Genomic DNA, 10,991 nt, shown 5'->3' with positions numbered 1-10,991 from the left:
CCAGCAGAGTTCATCTAAATACATGTTTAAAAATTCGATATTTCTAACAAAATGTATGATGTGGTTATTTCTCATACAGTAAAAAGCTATAAATTTGCTGTGCTGCTGCCACCGTGTGTCAATTTAGTGCATAACTAGAACCAGCATGTTGGCCTTTTTTTTTTCCATTTTAACATACCAACAGTCGCATATCGGTGGCTCCAGGAGGTTTACTATTGGCCTCCTTGAAGCACAGTTGGCTGAATGTTTTTTTTATCTATATAGCCTATTCTAAGGTGTGTCACAGTATCTATAAAGAAGTTGTCCTCTTTCAGGAGAAAACCAGACCGCACTGAACTAAAGAATATATTGTAACTTACCGAACACATCCCACCCCGTCATTCCGGTTCTCCGGCTGGGTAAAGATAGTTCGACAAGACACACTGCATTAGCCAGGTAATGATTTCAAAGCACACTGAGGTTTCAAGATGTGCTCTTCAAGCGCTTTTTGAAAAACCAAAATGAAATGGGCAACATTGAGAACCATAGAGACGGAGGTCAGCCAAGAGACACTTACCTTCTAAATCGTAAGATATCCAGCAGGGCCATCAGCTCAAGACTCTAAGAAACCAGGGGGACCCAGGTACACCCAATCTACTGTTCAGAGAATTCAGGACAGTAGTGGTCTTCATGGAAGAATCGTGGCCAAAAAGTCATACCTTCACCATGAAAAGGCCAAGCGACTAAACCACGCATGAAAACATAGGAACTGGGGTGCAAAAAAATAGGAGCAGGGGCTCAAAATTTTACATTTTTGGCTGTAACAGAAAGCAGCTTGTTCGCCAAAGGATACTTATCCATCCTGCAATACCATCAGGAATCAGTCTGATTGGCTCCAAATTTATTCTGCAGCAGGAAAATGACCCCAAACGTACAGCCAATAGCATTAAGAACTATATTTAATGTAAAAAAGAACAAGGAGTCCTGGAAGTGATGATATGGCTCACATGAAGAGACAGAAGGATTTGAGCAAGCCTACATCCACAGAAGATCTGTGGTTAGTTCTCCAAGATGTTTGGAACAACCTCCCTGCAGAGTTCCTTCAAAACCTGTGTGCAAACCTAGAAGAACTGATGCTGTTTAGAAGGCAAAGGGTGGTCACATCAAATATTGATAGGATATTAATTTCTCTTTAGTTCATTCAATTTGCATTTTGTTAAAAAAGAAAAGAATAGGACATATTCTATTTCTTTGCGGGTGCAACTGAATAGACATACAGATGCGGACAGCACGCAGTGTGCTGCCCGCATCCTTTACCGCCCCACTGAAGTGAACGGGCCTGCATCCGATCGGAGGCAGACAAAGAATACATTCGTAATTACCAGATAATCATCTTTTTACTGGTGGTTTACTAATCTGTACTGTAAAATTATTCTGCCTTCGCTATAATAAAAACCAGTCCTTCGTAGACGGATGTCCTAGACAGCTTCAATACAAAGGCATCTGAGCAATGCTTCTGTACAGCACAATGCTCCTCTGCTCTGTGTGCACTCTGCCCTTGGGCGCATGCTACTATATGGGCTCAGGCCATATACACTTTATTCACCTTTTTAGATTTTATTTTAAAAATACAATATAATGACAATGAGCTTGCAAAAAATTAAAAATAAACAGAAACTCAATTGTATTTACAGGTAAAACACCTTTGAGTGGCTTGGAATCTCACTTCCAGGAATAGGGGGGTTCGTAGGCTGTATAGGGGGACCAGGTTTCATATCTTTCTGGAATGTAAACTGACAGATAAAATCCGGGGAGAAGTCTATAGAAGTCCGTGGGTATGGGCGTTCAATGTGATTCCATCAATATTCTATATAAGTGGTTTTTAACATTAGTGGTCATTGTAGAAATACAGCTTGTCCGATAAAACAGTTCTGATCACTTCTCCTTCTTACTGTCTTTAGCCGCTTTTCTTTTCTTCTGTAGAGTCTTAAGTTCTGTCATTACAGACAATGTCTTATACACCCAATGGACCTGTAATACAGACAGAAAACAAGCAGGGTGGACATAATTGTAATGTTCTGGAATCGTGAAGAAATACTAAGAGGAGGTTTTCCAGAATTGCTGTAGGATGATCAGTGACGAGCCTGAGCCCTGGATCTGCTCTGGTCTGTGGGGCTTTATCTACAAGTGCAGTAATTCACAGGAATGGGGCTCGGCTCCAATAGCAGAAAAACTGTGCAGCCCTTTTCTCTGCTGTTTGATGGGGGCCCAAAGATTCGGACCTCCACTGCCTCTCCTTGGAGTCCAGTCTTCCCTATTGTAGGTCGACACCTATTGACTACAAGCAGTAACACTGCCAATACACAAAAGGCTGATTCACGTGGCCTGTGTGTCGACTGCAGCTTCTCTGACCTGACTGCATCGTAGTAATTTATGGTACAGTCAGTTCATATAGGATTGCGGGTCTATAGTACTGTACTCAGATAGTAATTTATGATACAGACAGTTCATATGATGCAGTGAGTTCAACTGCCAACACACAGGCCATGTGAATCACAACATAAAATGCTTCTCCATAAATACACACAGACAGGAGTCCATCACTATTTATATGTGTGTAGCATGCTTAGAGGACCTTTCACCGATTATTACCCTATGAACTAACTATACAGACATGTAGAGCGGCGCCCGGGGATCTCACTGCACTTACTATTATCCCCGGGCGCCGCTCCGTTCTCCCGTTATGCCCTCCGGTATCTTCGGTCACTAAGTTATAGTAGGCGGAGATTCCAGTCACTAAGTTATGGTAGGCGGAGTCTGCCCTTGTTCTGCTGTAGCGCTGGCCAATCGCAGCGCAGAGCTCACAGCCTGGGAGGTTATTTTCTCCCAGGCTGTGAGCTCTGCAATGCGATTGGCCAGCGCTACAGAAGAACAAGGGCAGACTCCGCCTACTATAACTTAGGGAACGGAGATACCGGAGGGCATAGCAGGAGAACGGAGCGGCGCCCAGGGATAATAGTAAGTGCAGTGAGATCCCCGAGCGCCGCTCTACGTGTCTGTATAGTTAGTTCATAGTGTCATAATCGGTGAAAGGTCCTCTTTAAAGAGGTTGTCAGGCTTAGGAGCCAAAACCACCATTGTACCTAACCTGTGACCCATTTAAAAAAACAAAACAAAAAACAAACCTGCTGCCTCCAGGCCCCGCAGGACTGCTGTGCCGAAACACAGCAGATATGCAGAGAATCGGCCGGATTAAAACCGCTGCCCACAGTAGTGTATAACATTTGCTTTGTAAAGTCAGAGTGCTTTTAAAGAATAAAATAATGAATACTCAACCTGATTAAGTCGCCCGTGCTGGTTTCCATTTACTTCTGGGCAGCTGATCACGCGTCAGCTAAGCAACTGCTGCGGCTTATCAACGACTGTCTGCAGCGATTTCATGGAGAACTGAGGAGGTCGCTGAGAGCAGTACAGCACACGTGATCAGCTGCTTGGATGTAAAGGGAACTGGAGCTGTGGCTTAAATGAGGGAGAATTGATTATATTATTATCTTAGTGCAAAAAAATATTATACAATGGACAACTCCTTTCATTGGACATTTTCTATTTGAAAAAAAAAAAAGCCCCCGCAGAGGAGCTCTGCACTTACCACAATTATTATGGTGTTGCACAACAACGGAGCTGAAAACACTAAGGAAATAAACATTCCTGAAGAATCAAAGTACTGCTGCCTTGAGTACAACCTGAGTGAAAAAAGAAAAAAAAAAAAGTTGCCATGTTGTACGACATATATTAACACAGTAAGGGTCCATTCACACGTCCGCAAAACGGGTCCGCATCCGTTCCGCAAAAAAATAGAACATGTCCTATTATTGTCCGCAATTGCGGACAAGAAAAGGCATTTTCTATGAGAGTGCCGGCAATGTGCGGCTCGCAAAATGTGGAGCGCACATTGCCGGATGCGCAAAACACATACGGACGTGTGAATGGACTCTTATAGAAGCAGGCAATATCAAGTAAATCATGATGGGATGCGATGCTGGTACATGGCATAGCTGCACATCTACTCCCCTGCCTTATTACAGGCACTTACATTAAAATGATGTGACTCTGCAGCCTCGGTCAATGATATTATAACCCCTTAAAGGGGTTGTTCTTCAGGGAGGAATTTTTACTCAAAGGCCTCAGGGTGGATGAAAAAATAAAATAAGCCATACGCACCTCACTAATTGCCACCTCTATCGCCAATGGTGACTAACTGCTGGTCCAGTCTCCACACACATTAGACCGGTATTTTCACAGGTTTCACCTCTATGTAGAGAATGGTGGACCCAGCCCCTCACCTCTATGTAGAGAATGGTGGACCCAGCCCCTCACCTCTATGTAGAGAATGGTGGACCCAGCCCCTCACCTCTATGTAGAGAATGGTGGACCCAGCCCCTCACCTCTATGTAGAGAATGGTGGACCCAGCCCCTCCTGCTGAAGAGCCTGACATGAATGGAGAGGTGGCCATGCACATTGATGGCTCTCTCCATTCTGTTCTATGGGAGTTAAAAAGGAGCCAAACAAGAGTGCTTAGAGTTCTCTGCCTGACCACAGGACCTACTATTACATGGTCATTGTGATTTGTGATGTAAAAGTACTTCAAGTGGTAAGGGTTAACCTTTTGAAAAGTTTTCAATATACAGTATATATAAAGCCTAAAGGGTTGTCCCACCAAAAGGGACCCCTACCATATTGGGGGAACTTTATTCTGCCACCCGTGATCCTGTTGCCTTCCCAGATAGTGCCATGTACACATTGTATATCTGCCCGGGAGGCGGGTACATGTGAATGAAAGCGATACTGGACGGTATGATGGACTTTCTGGACTCACTTAGAGATCTGGTGCACTTTCAACTGCATGTTACGTGTGAGTGTGCGGGGGTTGTAATACATTTTTTTTTAAATAAAAAGACACAATTTAAAAAGACAAGCTGAGCAGAGACGATAAAATCTAAAGAGGCAGAGCGCTCAGAGTGTATTGTGCCCCTTCCTGGTTTGTACAAAGGTTTAGGCATCCTTGAAACTGGACTCCATTTGACCTGCTTGCCGCTTGTTTCCATCAGGATGGTAAGACTATGCTGCCAGACAGAACAGCGTAGTCCTACCATGCTATTCTGCCAAGCAATGAAGGTGGAATCAAACAGAATGCAGGTGAAGAGGAGCCCAGTTTGTCCCATTAAAGAGAGTGGATACATGTTTGAATTCTGTTTTTGAGGATACAAGTGTATGCCGCAGAAGGAAAGCCCAGCAGAGCGTGAACACAGACTCAATACCGTGGTCGTCTTTTTTTAGTTATTTTAACTACTATTCCCTAGGCCCGGACTAGACATCGGATCACTTACTTCCAGTTCACAGCAGCTACTTCATTGATGTATTCAGCGCAGCTAACCAGGCCCACTAAAAAACAAAAATACACCATTATGTCCAGTGAAGAAGTTTTACTTTAGGGTACTTTCACACTTGCGGCAGAGTGATCCGGCAAAACGTATGCCAACTGATGGTATTTGTAAGGGCTCTTTCACACTTGCGTTGTCCGGATCCGTCGTGTACTCCATTTGCCGGAGGTGCCCGCCGTATCCGGAAAAACGCAAGTGAACTGAAAGCATTTAAAAGACGGATCCGTCTTCAAAATGCGTTCAGTGTTACTATGGCAGCCAGGACGCTATTAAAGTCCTGGTTGCCATAGTAGTAGTGGGGAGCAGTATACTTACCGTCCGCGCGGCTCCCGGGGCGCTCCAGAATGACGTCAGAGCGCCCCATGCGCATGGATGAGGTGATCCATGCGATCACGTCATCCATGCGCGTGGGGCGCCCTGACGTCACTCTGGAGCGCCCCGGGAGCCGCACGGACTGTAAGTATACTGCTCCCCCGCTCCCCACTACTACTATGGCACCCAGGACTTTAATAGAGTCCTGGGTGCCATGGTAACCATTCAGAAAAAGCTAAACGTCGGATCCGGTAATGCGCCGAAACGATGTTTAGCTTAAGGCCGGATCCGGATGAATGCCTTTCAATGGGCATTAATTCCGAATCCGGCCTTGCGGCAGGTGTTCAGGATTTTTGGCCGGAGCAAAAAGCGCAGCATGCTGCGGTATTTTCTCCAGCCAAAAAACGTTCCGTTCTGGAACTGAAGACATCCCAATGCATCCTGAACGGATTTCTCTCCATTCAGAATGCATTAGGATAAAACTGATCAGGATTCTTCCGGCATAGAGCACCGACGATAGAACTCTATGCCGGAAGAAAAGAACAACGCAAGTGTGAAAGAGCCCTAAGACTGATCAGGATCCTGATCAGTCTTAGGGCTCTTTCACACCTGCGTTCTTGTCTTCCGGCATAGAGTTCCGTCGTCGGGGCTCTATGCCGGAAGAATCCTGATCAGGATTATCCTAATGCATTCTGAATGGAGAGTAATCCGTTCAGGATGCATCAGGATGTCTTCAGTTCCGGTACGGAACGTTTGTTGGCCGGAGAAAATACCGCAGCATGCTGCGCTTTTTGCTCCGGCCAAAAATCCGGAACACTTGCCGCAAGGCCGGATCCGGAATTAATGCCCATTGGAAGGCATTGATCCGGATCCGGCCTTAAGCTAAACGTCGTTTCGGCGCATTGCCGGAGCCGACATTTAGCTTTTTCAGAGTGGTTACCATGGCTGCCGGGACGCTAAAGTCCTGACAGCCATGGTAAGTGTAGTGGGGAGCGGGGGAGCAGTGTACTTACCGTCCGTGCGGCTCCCCGGGCGCTCCAGAGTGACGTCAGGGCGCCCCAAGCGCATGGATCACGTGATCCATGTGATCACGTCATCCATGCGCATGGGGCGCTCTGACGTCATTCTGGAGCGCCCCGGGAGCCGCACGGACTGTAAGTATACTGTTCCCCCGCTCCCCACTACTACTATGGCAACCAGGACCTTAATAGCGTCCTGGGTGCCATAGTAACACTGAAAGCATTTGGAAGACGGTTCCGTCTTCAAATGCTTTCAGTACACTTGCGTTTTTCCGGATCCGGCGTGTAATTCCGGCAACGGAAGTGCATGCCGGATCCCAACAACGCAAGTGTGAAAGAGGCCTTACAAATGCCTGATCAGTCTTAGGGCTCTTTCACACTTGCGTTGTTCTTTTCCGGCATAGAGTTCCGTCGTCGGGGCTCTATGCCGGAAAAATCCTGATCAGGATTATCCCCATGCATTCTGAATGGAGAGAAATCTGTTCAGGATACATCAGGATGTCTTCAGTTCAGTCTTTTTGACTGATCAGGAAAAAGATAAAACCACAGCATGCTACGGTTTTATCTCCGGCCCAAAAAAAACTGAAGACTTGCCTGAATGCCGTATCCGGCATTTTTTCCTATAGGAATGTATTAGTGCCGGATCCGACATTCAAAATACCGGAATGCCGGATCTGTCCTGCGCAGACTAAAAAAAAAGGTGAAAAAAATAAATGCCGGATGCGTTTTGCCGGATGACATAGGAAAGACGGATCTGGCATTTCAATGCATTTTTCTGACTGATCAGGCATTTGCAAGACTGATCAGGATCCTGCACAGCAGGACCCGGAAGAAGACCAGCCAGGCTAGCCAGCGTAGCGCTGCCCTCACCTCCCCATGTCTCCCACATGCTAATGACTGCTTCCAGAATGGCAGCAGCCATCAACATTTGGACTATAAGATGCACTGCCATTCCCCAACCATTATTTATTTTTTTTTGGGAGGGGGGGGGTGAGTCCTATAGTCTGAAAAATACAGGATTTGGATTTTATTGTGCAAAAATAAGAAAAAACTAAAAACAATAAACCATATACATATTGGGTAGTACTGAAATTGCAATGACCCAGAGAAGAAAGGTAACACATTAATTATACCGCATGGTGAATGGCGTAAATACAAAACGCAAAAAACGGAGTCATAATTGCTGTTTTTTCCACTCCCACAAATGTAAAACGTATTTTTTTTATCACAACTGGAGAATTTGCTTGCCTTTCTGTGGTTGGACAGTAGCTCATCAAATACCTGCATCTCCCAGGATGCATTGCAATTAGCTTGTAAACCCCTTCTTCTACATAGAACACAGTCCCTCACATGTAGCCCCAGAGATACATACCGTCCCCACAATCTCCTTCTCCGCTTTCTAGGGAGAGATATAGCGGTATATTTCTATGGATTTAGACGTAGGGATGAATGTTTGGGTAGCTTCACTATGAGATCAGTATGGCGGCACTGAGAGGCAGAAGGGAGCAGGGAAGCTACTGAGCATGTAGAAGGTGGACCAGATGAATAAACAGCAGGGGGCGCTACCAGCATAGAAAATGGACATTAAAAAAACTGAACAATATTCTTATGGCATGTATATTACAATAATAACTCTTTTACAACGATTCTCCATTCACTGCATAGTAATACTTTTGATGGGATAATTTTATTAATACGTTTTAATACCCCCCAAATGCCACCACCTAAACACACAAGTTGTTCTGTTATGGCCATAGCTCTCTGAATGAGAAAGGAAAAATCCCTCTGATCCTTAAAGGAGTTGTTCATGTTTGTGGGTCTTCTCTACAGAGCCTTCAGCATAGCTGGCCCTGCGGTAGTAATCATACTTACCCAACTCCCCCCACTGGGTTCCAGCTCCGTCGCAGCTCAGCAGGTCCCGGGTCTCCACGCGTCAACAACCCAGTGATATAACACGTGGGTGAAACATCACTGCTGAGGCCAGTCATTGGCTGCAGTGGTCATGTGACCCAACGTCCAACCAGATGTCACTGGCTGCAGTAGTCATGTGACCCAACGTCCAACCAGATGTCACTGGCTGCAGTAGTCATGTGACCCAACGTCCAACCAGATGTCATTGGCTGCAGTGGTCATGTGACCCAACGTCCAACCAGATGTCATTGGCTGCAGTGGTCATGTGACCCAACGTCCAACCAGATGTCATTGGCTGCAGTGGTCATGTGACCCAACGTCCAACCAGATGTCATTGGCTGCAGTGGTCACGTGACCCAACGTCCAACCAGATGTCATTGTCTGCAGTGGTCACGTGACCCAACGTCCAACCAGATGTCATTGTCTGCAGTAGTCATGTGACCCAACGTCCAACCAGATGTCATTGGCTGCAGTGGTCATGTGACCCAACGTCCAACCAGATGTCATTGTCTGCAGTGGTCACGTGACCCAACGTCCAACCAGATGTCATTGTCTGCAGTAGTCATGTGACCCAACGTCCAACCAGATGTCATTGGCTGCAGTGGTCATGTGACCCAACGTCCAACCAGATGTCATTGACTGCAGTAGTCATGTGACCCAACGTCCAACCAGATGTCATTGGCTGCAGTGGTCATGTGACCCAACGTCCAACCAGATGTCATTGGCTGCAGTGGTCATGTGACCCAACATCCAACCAGATGTCATTGGCTGCAGTGGTCATGTGACCCAACATCCAACCAGATGTTGACACAGGGAGACCCAGAACCTGAGGAGCTGGCGGGGATCAGGTAAGTATGATTACCAACTCTGGTCTGGCCATACTGTGAGGCCCGTATAAAAGGTCAACAAACATGAACAACCCCTTTAAGGCCAAAAACTGTCCCAGTCTTAAAGGGCTAATGGAGAGTGACGGCATGCACACAGCCACTTTTCTGTCAGAAGCAGGGACTGGGAGCTGCTTCTCCAGTGCCTGTCCTTTGTGTCACTGCGCTCAGCCTATAGATGCCATACACGTCTTACCCATTAGAAAGAAGAGGGCGATCTGGAGTTTGTAGCATTTGAAGGATATGCAGGTTAGTATGAAGAAAAGCAGGTGGAAACCCAAAAGTCCAATTATCCATGGTTCTGACCAGTCAATAGGCTGAATGAAATAAAAAGCATCATAAATAATATTAATAAATAACACAAATCAAAGAATTTTAGATAACAAAGAATTTAAATTCTAGGACTGAACCGTACACAGACAGCGGCCGTGTGCAGCCCGTATTTTACTTCTATTAGTGAGAATTTAGGGACAATCTGAGCTGATTGGTGCACGCTGTGATTTTCTATATTATGGGAGGTCTCCACCAGACATGGCTGCCGTAATGTGCAGGGCTCCTGCCTGACCGCCATACTGGGGGGCACAGTGTATAGCAGGACTGGATCACTGCACGATCACCACTCATACAGTACATACATCATACATACATCACACATACTATCACCATACATACACCACATACATACATCACACATACTATCACCATACATACACCACACACCACATACATACAGTCCATACTATCACCATACATACACCACATACACACAGTCCATACATCACAGTCCACACACAACCATACATACACCACACACACCATACATATAACACATACATTACAGTACATACACAACCATACGTACAGCACATACACCAGACACATAGTAGAGTCAGACCATACATAACCATGCTATCACCAATTCACTATCCATACACCACACACTACACATAAACAACCATAGGTACAGCACATATAGTACAGACCATACTATCACCATACACTACACATATCCATACATTATGCTGCCCCCCGCACACTGTCACTCACCACCCGCTCCAGCAGCTCCCACACCCCGGCCTCCTTCTCCATAGTACACGGAAGCAGCGCAGGGAGCTCCGCCCATAAGAGGGCGGGGTCTGATCGCAGCTTCCTACTCAGCAACGTGTCGCTCTGCATACAGGATGTCTTCCGGCAGAGGGCGCCCAGGAGGCGGGATATCTCCTGACTGGCGCCATTTCACTAGGTGTATCTGTCGGCTCCTGTGTCCTTATTCTATAGCGTAACCTGAGGCGACCATGTCCTCCGGGTGCGCCCACCCAGGAAGCTGACGTTACCCTAGCAACCAGATTACCTCATGTTCTAAATGTTATATAGAAAATAGCTGGAATCTGGCTGCACCTTTTCTGCACCAGTTTTGCACATTAAGGCTGCGTTCACACATGGC

General features: G+C 46.2%; 1 protein-coding gene across 1 annotated transcript; it reads right to left on the bottom strand.

Annotated features, from left to right (window-relative positions):
* Positions 1–1,562: 1,562 nt before the first annotated feature.
* Positions 1,563–10,686, bottom strand: TMEM18 (transmembrane protein 18). The gene is made up of 5 exons (XM_040427579.1): positions 10,595–10,686; positions 9,744–9,864; positions 5,368–5,422; positions 3,629–3,722; positions 1,563–2,010 (listed from the first exon to the last, which is right to left on the bottom strand). The coding sequence occupies exons 1-5, from the start codon at positions 10,634–10,636 to the stop codon at positions 1,915–1,917; spliced, it is 408 nt and encodes a 135-aa protein (XP_040283513.1). The 5' UTR covers positions 10,637–10,686; the 3' UTR covers positions 1,563–1,914.
* Positions 10,687–10,991: the final 305 nt, after the last annotated feature.

The sequence above is a fragment of the Bufo bufo genome, chromosome 4 (genome assembly GCF_905171765.1).
Source record: "Bufo bufo chromosome 4, aBufBuf1.1, whole genome shotgun sequence".
NCBI classification, from domain to species: Eukaryota; Metazoa; Chordata; class Amphibia; order Anura; family Bufonidae; genus Bufo; species Bufo bufo.
The sequence above is the reverse complement of the archived record's forward strand: the minus strand, read 5'-3'. Positions and strand labels throughout refer to the sequence as shown.

Excerpts from the sequence above, each read along its gene's own strand:
- TMEM18 (XM_040427579.1), bottom strand. The coding sequence starts at position 10,636 with ATGGAGAAGGAGGCCGGGGTGTGGGAGCTGCTGGAGCGGGTG. Across the intron at positions 5,423-9,743 it reads CGCCCTCTTCTTTCTAATGG|TGGGCCTGGTTAGCTGCGCT; the intron begins GTAAGACGTGTA and ends TTTGTTTTTTAG. Across the intron at positions 3,723-5,367 it reads GTAGCTGCTGTGAACTGGAA|GTTGTACTCAAGGCAGCAGT; the intron begins GTAAGTGATCCG and ends TTTTTCACTCAG.